The 16881-nt window shown below is 37.4% G+C and overlaps 1 protein-coding gene across 1 annotated transcript in view; it reads right to left on the bottom strand.

Moving 5' to 3' along the window:
• Nucleotides 1-14408, bottom strand: part of agbl4 (ATP/GTP binding protein-like 4) — a 408857-nt gene extending 394449 nt beyond the window's left edge. Inside the window, exons 1-2 of the mRNA XM_024278670.2 lie at nucleotides 14284-14408; nucleotides 11818-11940 (exon numbers count right to left, since the gene is read on the bottom strand). Of these exons, the coding sequence (XP_024134438.1) occupies nucleotides 11818-11940; nucleotides 14284-14308 (148 nt within the window). The 5' untranslated portion in view covers nucleotides 14309-14408. The remainder of the gene's footprint in view (nucleotides 1-11817; nucleotides 11941-14283) is intronic.
• Nucleotides 14409-16881: the final 2473 nt, after the last annotated feature.

Here is a 16881-nt window from a genome sequence, read left to right on the forward strand (position 1 = left end):
TTATTGCCCCCCGGTATTTTATTTAATTTATCCATTACTTAGCCAGGAAAAATGTGCAGTAGTCCTGGCCAAGAGACAAACACAACTCAACACATTTTATAATTTAAAACAGTAAGGTCCAATCCAAATTCTTCCCTTAGCCCTTCCCCTCCAAACGAAGGGTTATGAAAAACTAGTGTCTAATATTTTGGACGTGACTTTCGTTCGATGACGTCATCAATAATCACCGGTCTGCTAGCGTTAGCCCGGAGCTTCCAGTTCTTGAATATACAAAACAACAGCGGTTTTCTAACTTTAAAAACATCATGCTACAACAAATAGTCATTACTTACATTTAAATGTAAACTTCTGTGCTTCAGAGTGCACCCACGTAAAAGAAAAGAAAATATAAAACCAATTTCAAGTCCAATTTATTTATTTAATCAATGTATGCTATTTATTGGCTGTTTAAATAAGAGAATGATCATTTTCAATGTGGTGTGTTTTTATTACGGGTGAGGGAAAAAAATCGATTATTAGATGCATCGATTGTGATCCATAGATAATTCTGAATCGTTTTAGAAATTTTAAATAATCAATAATCCAAAAAAGACTATAATTTAAAGTAAAAGTACCGAGCAGAACTAAACATGGGGCGCTTTTCACTCTGACGTTTTTGAAAAGCACACAAACAGGGCTGACCTTCCAGATCTCGTCATACTACCAACCTGACTTCAGTGTCGACGGACAAGTGGCTTGGTGCAAGGCAATTGGTGCAAGTTCTGTTGCACCAAAATCAATTCCAGAGGTCAAAAACCCACTTTGGATATAAAAAAGACACTTCCACAGTCGTCCGAAAAGGCAAAGCGAAGAACAAAGTCAATCGGAGCTTTCATAGCGAAGGACTTGAGACCGTATTCTGTGGAGGAGAATGAGGCGGTCTAACATGTTCAGTTGTTAGCTAAACACTATTTCGTCTGACGTGAGTTAAAGAGCGTTTCATTAAAGCTCGTCTAATGAAAAAAACGTAACATTATCGTATTTAAGGTTTTTGAGATCAATAAAAAGGTACCCCTTTTGAGGCTGTGAAAGATTTTTGATTAGAAAAGGAAATATTGTTTTTTTTTCAGAATTTTTATGTTCTTAATAAAAGTTAAACAAGTTTAATGATCTTGTCTTTACTTACAAATGCACTTTGGTGGAGCAAAGTAAGTCATCTTGTGGTAAAGAGAAAACGTCAAGATATAGGTTCTATTTTTTCTGGAAACTTCATGGATCCAAGTGCTTTTCTAAAAAGTTTGGGGAGTGAAAAGCTGACTGTATGTTCATAGTTCAAAGTTAATAAACAGTCCTTCTGTGTTAGTCTTATAAAATGTAAGTTTGTTTATATATATATATATATGTTCGCCTACTTGATGGAAACTCACACTGAGGGTCAAGTATTTATCTTCCAAGCTACATCACATGAAACAGCATAAAAAAGTAATAAAGGCGACAATTTGTGTCTGGGGAAAGTCAAAGACAGGATGGGGGGGTGATAAAATACATAATATTATTAAAGATTTATCTCTTATGGATACAAACAGCCAATAAATAGCATAAACCATTGGCCTTGCCAAAGACTGCTGCACTTTATAAACATACTCTGCTCCTGACTCCTCCAGAAAGAGAAAGGAGGGGAATCCATTTGAGGAGGAGGAGGACTGGAGAGGGCATTTCGCAGAAACCCCTCTGCTGCCGAGGACATGTTAGACCGAGAAATCAGGAGTGCCTTTCAATACATCACATGTCAGGAGTGCTCTCAACTATTCAGACAAGGGGATCCTCCTTTGGGAAATTCATCTTAAGGTCTTTCCTATGTTCTTCCCACCCAAAGACCATTACTGTGCACTAAACAACTCCAGGTAGCCCCTTCTTGAGGTAGATTTATTGTAATAAAGATATGCTAAAGGGAAGTGGAGGAGGCGCGGTGTCTCCTCGTGCAGTTTCATCAAGGAGGGAGTCGGAGAAATGCTGAGAGCTGTGGAACACAGCGAGCTCCAGCCTCTCCAAGCCACTCATTTGGCTTGATTGTGAAAATGTTTCTCCTCTTCTTTAATCAATGGAAACTCTGCTATCCTGATTCAGAGGTACTCTAAAGTACATAAATATCTTCTGATAGGCCTGACTGCATTATCTGGAAACCAGCTTGAGAGCGAAGTATAACTAAGTAGATTTTTTTTTCTTCAGTCCCGTTTCTTTAGAGTTAAACCTCCTTTTATCCATTCAGTGTTCCTCGTTCAGCTTTTATTTTGATGTGAGCATCTGTAGGACATCAGTCCCTGAGAGGAGATTGGTCCAGACATATTAACTCATTTAGGCCTGATGAAACATACAGGATCAGATGTTACTATTCTTAAAGATGCCTCGGGTCTGAATGCATTAAACACTGTTTGGAGGCAAATAAAATAAAATAAAAATAGAGTTAGAGGGTAAAGTGTTTCGGAAAAGGATGTTTTAAGGATGAAACAGTAAGTTTGATGTAAGATATTAACTTCCAAAAACCAACAATATATATATGTATATATATAATTAGAGCCGGGAATTCATTAAAAAAATTTACAAATTAATCGTAAACCAAGGAAAAAATTAACTGCGATTAATCGCAATTAACTCTTTTTTGTTACGGTATTTGCCGGGCACCTATTATCTATGAAAAATTGCAATTTAAAATCACACATAAAAATGTACATTTAGAATTTTTATTTTTAATGAACATCAATCAATAAAAAAAAAAATCAAATTAATTACACTTTTGTGTGGTGATTAATAATTATTAAGCATAATGTTTTACTAGGTAAATGTTATGACTTTATGCAGCTTTTGATCAAAAACACGCCATGGAAGGCTAAATCGATGAGAAAAAGTGAAGGACTGCTGCTTCTCGAGGTTAATTTGTGTTAATGAATATTAGCGTGTTAATTCTGTTTGATTAATCGCGTGCGTTAACGTAGAAATGTTCTCAACACTAATAACAATTTAAGATTAAAACTATGGGGTCAGAAATCCGTCAATGAGAAACGTATTCAAAACGTTTAATTCTGTTATAGTTTAATAAATAAGCCTCAATGCACATTCTCGCTCATCTGAATCGATGAACACTTTTTATTCAACTATCCGTTGCTGCTACATCCGGTTCAGTTCCAGTTCTGACAGGATCTGGTCAAAAATCACTACATGTGTCGCGGCTAAACGCTACACAGTGACCGCGGAGGTGGGGAGTGTTTCGCGTGCAGACAGAAGGGGAGGAAAGGACAAAGTAAATTTACCAAAAGGAGGGCTAACAACAGCAAGGACTGGCGCTGCAAACAGCTCTGACCTACTTCCTGTGGCTCGAATGACTTACGTCTTGAAAGCAGCTACCAAATCTCATGGGTCGCGACTCAAATCTTGTGGGTCGCAACCAAGTCATGTAGGTTGCAACTAAATCTCATGGGTCGAGACCAAATCTCGTGGGTCGCAACCAAATCTCGTGGGTTGCAACTCAAATCTCGTGGGTCGCAACCAGATCTCAAAGGTCGCAACTCAAATCTCATGGGTCGCAACCAAATCACGTAAGTCGTGATTAAATCTCATGGGTCGCAACCAAATCTTGTGGGTCACGACCAAATCTTGTGGGTCGCAACTCAAATCTCATGGGTCGCAACCAGATCTCGTAAGTCGCGACTAAATCTCATGGGTCGAGACCAAATCTTGTAGGTCGCGACCAAATCTTGAGGGTCGCAACTCAAATCTCGTGGGTCGCAGCCAAATCTCGTGGGTTGCGACTAAATCTCATGGGTTGTGACCAAATCTCGTGGGTCACGACCAAATCTTGTGGGTCGCAACTCAAATCTTGTGGGTCGCAACCAGATCTCGTAGGTCGCGACTAAATCTCATGGGTCGCGACTAAATCTCATGGGTTGAGACCAAATCTTGTGGGTCCCGACCAAATCTTGTGGGTCGCAACTCAAATCTCGTGGGTCGTAACCAAATCTCGTGGGTCACGACCAAATCTCATGAGTAATGACCAAACCTTGTGGATCACGACCAAATCTCGTGGGTCGCGACTCAAATCTCGTGGTATCCCACTAATAAACGTGACTGATTTTACATAGTCAATTACTTGCCATGTGGCAAGAGACAGCTAACCGTCTAACTTTTACTCGCCAACAAAGAGAAAATGCTTGCAACTAGCGAGTGTTAATTTAGGACCCTTGAAAATAAAAGTCTATCCCAATAGTCATTTTTCTATCAAGAAAAAGTTCTATCGCGATATATATTATCGTTTTATCGCCCAGCCCCAGATACAACCATCACATGTGTTCATTTTTGTTCACTTTTTATTAGATTGAGAATAAATCTGGTTAATTTCAGACCCTTCAAAATAAAAGTCTTTTGCAATAGACTTATTTTTCTTTTGAGAAAAAGTTATATCGCAATATGTATCGTTTTATCGTCCAGCCCCAGATACAACCATCACTTGTGTTTATTATTCTTTACTTTTCATTAAACTGAGAACAAATCTGGTTAATTACTGAGAGGAGAAAAATACATTTAGGTCCCTGACCTTGATTGTTGTTGACCTGAGAAGAGTCGGTGCGAATCTGCTCTTTAGTTTGAACAGGACTGTATTGAGTGGATTGACTGTATAGCCAGATAAATCTATGAGTTGTGCTTATCAATAGATCCCATTAAGCGCTTGTCACCCATGGGGACTTTCTTTGACCGTCAAGTCATTGTCAGCAGAGCGTCTTATGAATCAATGAGTGCTTAATTACATCTGGAGCACAGACCAGAGGTACAACCCAACAATATGACTTCACTGTAATCCTTTGTTCCTCCAGATGCTGCTCGAGTCAGCAACACTGAGACGATGCAGTCAGAAAACAATACTTCTGTGACATAACCAAAAATGTCCAGTTTATTTAACAAAACAACTAGCAATCAACAGGATCCATTTTTTATTTCACTTAAAAATAAAGCTATGTATCTTCTACAGTGGGGGAAATAGTATTTAGTCAGCCACCAATTGTGCAAGTTCTTCCACTGAAAATTTGACAAAGGCCTGTAATTGTCATCACAGGTATACCTCCATTTTGAGAGGCGAAATAAGAAAAAAAAAACAGAAAATCACATTGTCTGATTTAAAAATATATATATATTTCAATATACAGTGGAAAATAAGTATTTGATCACCTACAAACGAGCAAGATTTCCGTCTCACATAGATCTGTAACTTCTTGTCAAAAACAGGCAGATAGCTGGTTCCACCTGCAACAGGTTTATTAGTTCAGACAGGAAAGAAGAACGGCTACAAGTCCACAAAGCTAAATCAGGGTGAGACAGGCAGAGGTCAATCACAAGCATGGGGTCATTCAAGAAGAGACAAGAGATGTGCAAGTCCAGGCGAGGGTCAGGGCAGGCGGCGGGCAATCAGAAAATAAGCAGGGTCAGAAACAGAAGATCTGGTCCAGGTAAAAACGCTCGGTAATGCAGGGAGATTGGCACAAAACAATACTTCACACAGAACAAGGTGCACTGCTGTGCACTGCTTAAGTAACAGATGGGAGATTGTCAGATGAGAGTCAGCTGAGTGGCATCTGGGGAGTGAGCACTGGGGCAGCTGGGAGATGGGAGTATGTTCAATACTCTGGAGACAGCTTCCGCCAGTGGCCAGAGGGGGAGACAGAACTCTGACTCCTGACACTTCTTCTGTAAGAGGATGCTCTGTCCTTCACTCGTTAATGTGACCTGTTTGAACTCATTATCTACATAAAAGACACCTGTCCACAACCTTAAACAATCACTCTCCAAACTCCACTATGGCCTAGACCAAAGAGCTGTCTAAGGACACCAGAAACAAAATTGTTCACCTGGGAAGACTCAATCTGCAATAGGTAAGCAGTTTGGTGTGAATAAATCAACTGTGGGACCAATTATTAGGAAATGGAAGACAAACAAGACAACTGATAATCCTCCTCTATCTTGGGCTCCCTGCGGGATCTCATCCCATGAGGTCAAAAAGATCAGGTCCACCCCACGGGGGGACCTAGTGAATGAGCTGCAGAGAGCTGGGACCAAAGTAACAAAGGCTACTATCAGTAACACACTACGCCGCTTAATGCAGGGACTCAAACCCTGCAGTGTCAGACGTGTCCCCCTGTTAAAAAATGTGCAGGCTCGTCTAAAGTTTGCTAGAGAGTTTTTGGATGATCCAGAAGAGGATTGGGAGAATGTCCTATAGTCTGATGAAACCACAATAGAACTTTTTGGTAAGACATCTACTGTTTGGAGGAGAAAGAATGCTGAGTTGCATCCAAAGAACACCATACCTACTGTAAAGCATGGGGGTGGAAGCATCATGCTTTGGGGCTGTTTTTTAGGGCAACTGATCCGTGTAAAGCACGGGTGTCAAACTCCAGCCGTTGAGGGCCGGTGTCCTACATGTTTTCCAACCAAGCTGCCATGGAGCTTCTTGTTGGCCAAACACCCCTGATCCAGGTAATCAGCAGTGTTGCCCAGCAACAACCCTAAACATCACTGCTCTAGAGTAGATCTGCATGGAGGAATGGACCAAAATACCAGCAACAGTTTGTGAAAACCTTGTGAAGACTTACAGAAAATGTTTGACTGCTGTCATTGCCAACAAAGGGTATAGAACAAAGTATTGAGATGAACTTTTGTTATTTACCAATACTTATTTTTCACCATCATTTAAAAATACATTCTTAAAAATCAGACAATAGGATTTTCTGGATTTTTTTTTTCTATTTTTTTTTCTTATAGTTGGGGTATATCTATGATGAAAAGTACAGGGCTCTTATCTTTATAAGTGGGAGAACTTGCACAATTGAAGGCTGACTAAATACTTTTTTTGCCACACTGCATATTATTATAAAAACTCAATTTTTAAAATAGATAGAAGCATTTATACCATTAAAAATAGCATTAAAATCATCCCAGATAAATTTAACCTCACTGCTGCTGTAAACATTCACACGTGTATCACAGACTTAACAAAAGCAAAGAAGTCGGCAATGTTCTGCTTCTCCTACATCCAACATTAACATTACAGCATTACCAGGCTTTTACTGGTTTAGAGTGACTGCTATGGAAGACCTGTTGGATGAGACATTTACTGTATGTAAATCAGTAAACCATTACTGACTTGATCAGCACAGCACTGGCATGTAAGTGAATTAGGGCCCATCTAAATGTAAATGAGGCGTTATACCTTTGCCAAACAGCTTATATAGCCATTTTTAATAAACCAATTAGATGTTATTCTGCTATAACAACACAACAAACAAAATCTATGTTTGATAAGAATATATACAGGGATAAAAACAGCAGTAATACCCATACAAAATCATAAATCTGTATGGATTTCTGATGTACATCAAATTGAAGTGGCTTTTTCAGATATGCAGTCGGTGAGTAGTAAAACGTGCAACATCTGTCATAAAAGACCCATTCAAGAGCTTTGAAAAGCAAAGACAAGAAAGACGCTTTTCCACTTCTCTTGTGAAGAGGAAATGAGAAATATCAGATACATTCCAGGAAAAAACATCGACCTTTAAACTATGAAGGGTGACCACAAACAAAACTATTATGCTGTCGTCCTAATTAGATCAATGTTGGTAATTATTGTAGCAATTAGCAATTCTTTTTATGTTTGAGATCAGAAAATGTTCTATTAAAAACTATGGAAACATAAAGAAGGACAGAGTTAAAGTGAACCCAGCCAGCAAGGCCGGGTGGCCCCCATGTGGTTTAACCCTTCTGCTCACCTAGGCTTGTTTGCATTAAAAGTGGGGTCATCTGAAGCCCACTAGACAGTGCACTGCACTTTTTTTTTTTTTCAATTATTGTCGATCTTTACTGGTGTCCAATGACAGACATGCAGTCCTGTCCACCTTGTCCAATAAGAGAGCACGAGCATTAAAAGTGCGCAGAAAATGTGGGCCCCAAATTAGTTTGTCAACAGTTTCTGTCGTGGCCCCACCAGTGTTTGTCCACATTGGCTTAAGTGGACCCTCAGTGGATGGGCTGGCTACGCTGGCCAGCCTCCCGGGGCAAAACGGAGCTCGCTAGATCGCTACAGCGGAGCTCACAAGCTTGTTACAGCAGGGGTCGCTACCTTGATACACCGGAGCTCACAACAGTGGAACTTGCAACAGCAGAGCTTGCTATCTCAATACAGTGGAGCTCGCTAGCTCGATACACCGGAGCTCTCTACAATGGATCTTAGTACCGCCTAGCTCGCTAGCTTGCTACAGCGGACTTTGATAACTCGCTACAACTGAGTTTGCTACAGCAGAACTCGCTAGCTTGATACACCGGAGCTCGCTAGCTTGATTCAGCAGACCTCGCTTTCAGCTGAGCTTGCTAGCTCAATACAGCGGAGCTCGCTAGCTCAATGCAGCGGAGCTCGCTAGCTTAATACACATGACCTTCGCTAGCTTGATATAGTGGAGCTCCCTACAGTGGAGCTTGCTAGCTCGCTACAGCAGAGCTCTCTAGTTTGATACAGCTGACCTCGCTAGCTCGATACACCAGAGCTCTCTAGCTTGATTCAAAAGAGCTTGCTAGCAACTGAGTTGCTACAGCGGAGCTTGCTAGCTTGAAACAGTGGAGCTTGCTAGCTCAATACAGTGGAGCTTGCTAGCTCGATACACCGGAGCTCTCTACAATGCAGCTTAGTACCGTCTAGCTCGCTAGCTTGCTGCTGCAGTCTTTGATAACTCACTACAACTGAGTTTGATACAGCAGAACTCGCTAGCTTGATACAGCGGAGCTCGCTAGCCTGATACAATAGAGCTTGCTAGCTCGGTACAACTGAGTTGCTACAGCGGAGCTTGCTAGCTTGAAACAGCGCAGCTCGCTAGCTCAATACAGTGTGGCTTGCTAGTATGCTACCCCGTCCACCAGGAGACAAGCTAGCACAGCTAGCCAACCCACAAAGTGCCCACCTAAACTAATGTGGGCAAACACAGGTGGGGCCACCACAGAAACTGTGGACACACCAGATTGGGGCCACATTTTCTGCCCACTTTTAAACCTTATGAGACCCACTTGGCCTTGCTGGCTGGGATGTAACATTAATAAAGCAGATAAACCTAGTGACATTCATATCCAGCCACATATTTAGTTGACGTTACTGTATCTAACAAACATCCCTTCATGCTTGATTCTAACTTTGGTAATGCATTTAATGGAAAGAGATTAATATCAGTTTCATAAATCATTCAGCAGATAGATCCAGGGGCAGGAATACTCATATGTTAGCTGATCTCATTGTGAGAGCTAAGCACCCATTAATCACTGTTTCTGCTCCTCTGGCCGTGTCATCTGAGAAAACAGCAAAACCCCAAAATCAGATATACTGATATCTCAGCACAATTCTACACATTCACATATGTACTCACTACCTCCGTATAAATGCACTGACCTTCACATTCTTATAAAAGGCATGCAAATGTAAATGTCCTTCCATGTTTTACAACCTTAAAAAAATCTTGTAGGATAATTTTCTTTTGAATAATAACGATAAACTCAGGAAACAAAAACGGTATTAGTTATTATTACATGGAGTTAATTTAGTAAGCTGACCAAAAATCCAATTTGGCACAAAAAAAAAAAAAAAAAAAGAAAAGGGGTCTCAGGTTGCAGAAACTAAAATAGGAATATCTGCGGGAGTATGAAACATCACTACCACGAGAACCCAACCCCAAAGTCAATACTCAATGACAGCCGTGGAGATGTCTGCCGTCCTGCATGGCTGGAGGTTTTTCAGGGTGAAGGTCTGAACAAAATACGTTCCCATTGGTTCAAATATCTTTATGCCTTTAAGGAAATTGTTTGTAATTAAAATGATTTATTAAACACATCATTTTAAAAATGCATCTTCAAAATAGATGCTTTACTCAACGTAATAACAGAATTGTACAATGTTTATCTCTCTGTTTGCCCAAACCATCAACCCTCCACCTCTGTGCCGGGAAGTGAGTATGGGCGGTTTTATTACCCAAAAATAAACTTAAGGTTAAGTTAAAGTCCCAACAGTTATCACAACTGACAGAAAGAGAGACGGACAAAACAAGGCTGTGACATCACCGATAGAAAATGCCTTACCTCGGGTTCTGACGAAATTAAGTCAATTCAGTCGCCATTTTTCTACGGTACGGATGTAGCCTGATTTTTCCATTTTGGGGCCGGACAACGTTAGTGATCGGTGATTGGTCTTTGAATCCATCAATCAAACCCTTTAAATGTTTGAGGGGGGGCCAGAGGGCACCACCTGCTCTTATTGAGGCCTCTGATTGGCTAGTTTATAACATAAATATCTTGCAATAGAGAAAATATATCATTAATTGTTTTTTTTTTTTTTTTTGTTCAAAAACATGTTAAAATGGACATTAGAGCAAGAATGGTTATTCTAAAAAACAGAGTGACTGAGTAATAGCTGTTTATTTCTCTATAGACATCTATGGGATTGTGGCTTTCTGGGTACTTCCTGTTTAGAACGCCATTCCCCGTGAGAGTGGTAACTGAAGACACAGCCGAGCTCGTGAAACATTTGGTGGTTTAACCCCCTCCAATCCAACCCCTGAATACTGAGTGTCAACCTGGGAGGCTTTAGGTTTCATTAGAGTCTTTGGTATGATTTGGCATGGATTTGAACTCACAACCTTCCAATATCAGGGCGAACACTCTACCATAAGGCCACTGGGCGGCAAACTTTTTCCATCTCCTCCTGTTCTGTTTTGTTCTATTTGTCAGAAAATTATCTTTAAATTTAAAGATTTTGGCAGATATAAAGGCGAATATTAGGTGTTTATACTTTGTTTTGGGAAACAACAAATTCATGAAATAAAAAAAGACTGTCCTGTGTTATCATGATTAATCAAGTAAAATAAAAATCTTTTGCGTTTCCATTGACTATGAAATTGTGCAAAATAATTTCCCAAATGGAAACTTTACAATTTTGGAAAAACTCGCATTAATCAAAAAATGTTTTTGTGCTTGGAGGAGGTGGTTTTTGAGACATATCAGAATGAAATATTTCGCAAAACTGAATTGGAAAAACTTTTTTCGAATTAAATGAGTCATGCGAAAACAGATACCACTTTTTAGCGCAACAAGAGGTACCCAAGCATCACAGCTCATTAAAAGTTCAAAATCTCTTCATCCGTAGTCACTCCAGCGTAGCTCGCCGCTCCACGGCCTGAATGAGACGCCGACGTCTCCTTTGATAGATGATGATGAGCTCTAGTATCGTAACAGAAATCTGAATGTGTCTTCTGTGAATCAAAGTATTCTTCACATCCGTATTTCTGAATGACTTAATAATGGAAATAATGGAATTATTGGAAATGGTGTAATAGTGAAATTGTTTTCTTTCGACATTTCGATAAAGTTTTGCACATTTGTGTAAGGAAACACAGCAACTGATGCATGTCAACAAGATTATGGTTCCATCTCCAAATCTCAAAATTTAATTTTTTTTAATTTATTTCTACATGTTTTACAGTAACTGTAGCAAAAATAAAACAAAACAAAACTTAATGTATTCATATCAAACATGCAATGAAGTTAAAAGTTACTGTCACAAGTATCTGGTATCCTTATGTATGTTTAAAGACGACCAAACTTTATTAAAAAAAAGCATTCAAACCTTAGTTATAGCTCACTTTTTTCCACAAAAAAAGACTTTTACTCATCCAGATCAAGCATACATCTGCACCACGTTCATGTCCTTTCTATGTGACAGAAGCATTATTACACTGATCACTGTTTAGTTTTAGGTCGACTTACCACTCTCAAAGCAGGCATCAAACACCAGGTGTCCTTTCCGCGGCGCTCCTGAGTATCCGGGCGGGGTCACCATCAGCTTATTGACGTTTCCCACCAGGGCGTCTTCGGCGCCCGTTTCACCATCTATGAAAATAATGCAGCAGACAAATGTATTTTCTTTAAATACCAATTTGTCTTATCTCACAAGAAATAACAGTCAATACTGTTTCTTTCAATACGTAATCATTTTTTATCTTTTACCTATTTCAGCTAATAATAAAAGAATACAAAAGAAAAAACATACATGATAAATATATTGTAATATTAATAGAAATAAATGCTGCAATGCAATAAAAAAACTAATCAAGATATTTTAAAATGAAAAAATAAGTAAATAAATGCACCAATTTGATATATTTGGGAAATGGATAATAATACCCAGTTTAATAACATTAGTCTTTTGTTTGCACATTAAATCGAACATCCAGTGCCAGACACCTAAGATTTAGATAAAAGATAAAGATTTCATTTTCTATTTAAATTTTAATTAAAAAAAAGCCTGTATAGGTTAATTTGGAAGAGTTGTGTAGCAGAGCAGACACTGAAGTGTTTAGCTGATGTTATTTATTTGTTGCTTTTCTCTCAGGGTATTTTCTGCTTTGCCATTTGTTCATTTGTCAAATTCATAGTTTTGTTTGTTATCAAAATTAAAGAGAAGCTGGAAGAACAACAATTATGATTTAAACAATTTTTGATTGTGAAATTGTAGCTGTGGATAACAACTAATAGGATTTACATGTAAAAAGAGCAAATATTGTCTCATATTGTTTAGATCTATATATTATGAATCACTTAAGTTACTGGAAAAAGACGCAAAGGGAAAGGCTTAAATAAGCATTTGCTTCTGCCTATTCCATTCTCATACATGTTTTTACTGAATTCGGGTTATTGCTTTGATTTTTGTCTTTTTTGTAATGTTTTATATGTTTGAAATAAAAAAAAATCAATGATTTCCCAGCTTCATGAAAGACACAAAATAAATTAGGCCCCCCAAACTACCCCTGAAACATTGAGGAAACTAGATGAGACATTTGTCACATACATCACATCATGAAAAATAACATAATATTAAGTGCAGTAAGGAGCGCCCACAGACATAAAACATACAATAAGATAAATTAAAAGATATTTTAAAAAAATATTACTTGAAATGATGTCCTGTGACAAATTAACTGTGTTTAGAGCACAGATAGGGAAGATTCAGTGCTTAAAAAGACAAAAAAACTCTTAATATTTCTACCTGTGATTACCAAGTTTTCATTCTGTTTTCTATCTGTAGAACAATTTTTATTTAAAAATGCAAATAAATATAATTTTAGCATTTTAGGCTAATTTCTATAGTCTTTATAGATCAGGTTGATGGTATCTATGTAAACAGAAAAGTTAAATCATTACAGAAAGAATGGCAGAAGTCAGACAACAGCAGACACAGAAATAACACAACAGGGTTTGTCAAAAGAAAAACACAACAGTAAATTTATAAAACACAGAAGAAAGAATTAAGAAAAAAGTAGACAGAGAACTAAAAAACAAACAGAAAAAATAAAATACTGGGACAGATGAGACAGAGATAAAAGACATTAAAAACAATTATTTGCTTAATTTTAAGTCTATTGGGATTTTTTTAAATTTATTCCTGTGTTCAGAACTGGACTGTTTATCATTCGTGGTCACCAACTTTTGTCTCTGGACATTAGAAATTTGTGGCTTGTGGTCCCTGCAAACTGTAATGCTACGGTCACAAATACAACACATTTTTAGAAAATAATATAGAAACAGTGACTTTCTTAATTTAAACGTATAAGCTACTTAAAGGTCTTTACGAAGTATTTGATAGCATTAGAAAAAATGTTAATCTAAAAAATATTGTCATAAAAAAACACACACTAACAAAGAAATAAAAGCTAAATTAACAGTGTATATTTTGTTAGTTTTTAATTAGGACAATAAAATATTGCCAAAAAAAGTGTCATAGATTAACTTTAAGTTCTGTGGTTGAAGTTCAGACACTGCTATGCTCTGCATTTATCTCAGGAACCGAAGGTGAACCTGTCAGGCTAAAGGCTAGCAGCAGCACAGCTAGCTAACACATTTTCCCAGTAGTGCACCTGTGCTGGTGGAGCTCTTTCACATCTAATAGGTGCTTCGCCTTAACATAAAAGCCCTGATATTAAAATGTTTCCGTCGCGGGTTTACGTTGTTCTCCCACCCGGGGATGCAATTATGAACGCAGGTAAAGGTAAAAGCTAGCAAAGCACAGGTCTAGGTTTGTTTACATCCTCGTGCATGCTAGCTGCTGTGAGCTGCAGCGTCAGGAGCGAGACTACAGAGATAAACAAACGTTTTTAAGCTAATTTAGCATCACTCCCGGTGTCTTAACATGAATAACAGCGCTCGGAAAGCCAAATAAAGCCTGTAATTACACACCAGCCTCGACAATTTTCTCCTCCATCTTCCTCTTCGTTGTGAAGCAGCAGACGCGCTCTGTGGGTTGCCACGACAACGGAGGAGGAGGAAGCGGGAGTGGCGCCGTGGCGGCATCCACGAGGAAGCAAGCGCGCGCGAGGATGTGAAAACACGCAGGTGAGTGGAGATAAAAAAAAATGTTACAGGAAATGGTTTAGTTTTATGTAAAAAATGCAAATATTCTTTAGGAAATGTATAAAACATGCATTATTTTAAAACCTTATTTTAAAAATATTATTATTATTATTAATATTATCATTAAATGAGTATTAAAATTAAAATATAGGTTATATTTAAAAATATTTAATGTAAAAGTATTAAATATTAATACGTAATAATAATAATGAACAATTAAAAATATTAAATTTAAATTGGTTAAATTGTTATTAGTAATAATACTAATTTGTGAATATTTAGAGAGCTGCAAAGGGTTTAACTTAATCAATTATTGATTTGTTAATATCTCATTCACTTTACAGATATTTTTTCTAAACAAACATGGAGCTCAGGATTTTCCAGTACGCTCTGATAAATTGTCATTTTGATTCTCTGTATTTTTGTTTTGTTTTTTCTTTTTTTCAGTCTTGCCACACTTGAAATTAGCTCAGTTTTAATCATATTTTCAGAGACTTAAGAAGCCCATCTTTGCAAGCAGCAGACAGTGATTCAGAATTATGCAGGAGATTGATTAAAGCTGAAGATTTTCTAGACAATTGGAGCAAAGATGTCATCAGGGCCAATCAAGCCTGACCCTATTTCTTTCTCATTACAAAGGCTGCACCTGATTAGGTACATCAAATGAGCAAGCGTATAGCTCAGAGAACAAGAAGCCTGCAGGTTGATGCTAATTTTCAGCTTCTAAGCTGTGTGTAACAAGATTAAATGAATAGGACCAGGGATAGGGCAGCGGTTTTGATCCTAATGTGAAGGCAATATCAGAAACAACAGTTTTAAAAGATTGTTTTCTAAATGACAAGAAGAGGAGATGGAAGAGGAGCACGGTAATATTTTGTCAAAATTGAAAACTGAATTGCTGCTCTCAGTGCTATCTTTTTTCTTTACACTACGTCAATTAAAGAGCTTTACGGCGGTACAATCATTCATTTTGAAGAGATAGATTCAAATTGAATTATGCGGCATGAAATGAATTAGACACGCTACGCGTCTCCTTGTTTCTTAGCTCCAATCAAACTGAGATGCTGTGTGGAAAAAGTTGAATTTTCAAAAGAAGCTGCTATTCTTTGAATTGCTAATACACCTCATTAAAAAAAAGGTATTAATAATGTTTATTATGGTAACTCTTTACTTGAAGTGTAGCATAAAAAGAATTGAAAACAATTTGGATTTGGGAATGTTTTATTTCAATCAAAGCAAAAATAGTACAAAACAATGCTCAGAATTATATATCTGTATCAAACTTTGAATAATTCGTCATAAAATTGATTAGCAAATGTGCATAAATTCACATATAATTGTAAATACTTTAATTATTGAATCACAAGTGGACATTTTAGCTCTTTTGCATGCGGTTTATGCACAATGAAGCCATTACATATTAGGTTTGTCAACAATAGTTCAAAAAATGAATTAAAAAGGAACATATGTTATGATCTCCCCTTTGAATGTTTATGCATTTTGTTAAAAAATATGATGATATTGTTCCTATTATCATAAATATAAATGAACTACTCTTTTAATTTAAAAACATCATTAGAATGTAGCATTTTATGAAAATGAAAAATAGCTTATAACTTCCGACAAAGGTTCCTATGAATTCCTTTCAAAATAAAAGACTTCCTGTGTCACATAGGATTATTTCAATGCGCAAATATAGTATAATATATTATATAATTGGCACACAAAAATGCTGTTATAACAGCAGCGAGTCAAAAACAGTTTAATTTTCAGTTTGTGGTGCATCTCTGCCAGAAATGCATAAATCAAACAAACCAAAACGAAATCAGAGCTGATTAGTGTTTTTTTACCTTAATTTGTTCATAAATAGAAAATCTGTCAAAATGTTATAGCTCGACTTTGATGAACTACAAACCGCTTTATGGTTTGTAGGAACATCCAAGAGTGAAATGTGATGTAGTTCAACTGTTTGTGAATTTATATAATACAGTTTGAGTCCACTTTTTTTACTTTAATATTTATATTTATACTTTAGTTACCATTTAAATTTAAAAATGTTAATTTTTTTTAACCAAAGGGCCACAATGGAGAGGTGGAAGAGCCACATGTGGAACCATGACTTAGATTACATATTTTGTGACGAATTCATGCGGAAAACCAAGTAATCCCAAAGGATTCACATATTTTAAATTTGTTGCATTTTTTGAGTGTCATGGCTTCCTGGGTAAAGTCTCACACGTCCCAGAAATGAGTGGACCAAAGGTCAAGTCTCCAGTATCATTATTTATTTTTTTAGGATTTTTTTCTTCTCAAATGTCTACTTTTTCAGGCATGTTTTTAGGATCTTCCTATGCTTTTTTCCCCCACATAAAGCACAGTTTGAAAAAAAGAAAACTAATTTATCACATGTTGTCATATATTGAT

The sequence above is a fragment of the Oryzias melastigma genome, linkage group LG4 (assembly GCF_002922805.2).
Source record: "Oryzias melastigma strain HK-1 linkage group LG4, ASM292280v2, whole genome shotgun sequence".
In the NCBI taxonomy this organism is placed as follows: Eukaryota; Metazoa; Chordata; class Actinopteri; order Beloniformes; family Adrianichthyidae; genus Oryzias; species Oryzias melastigma.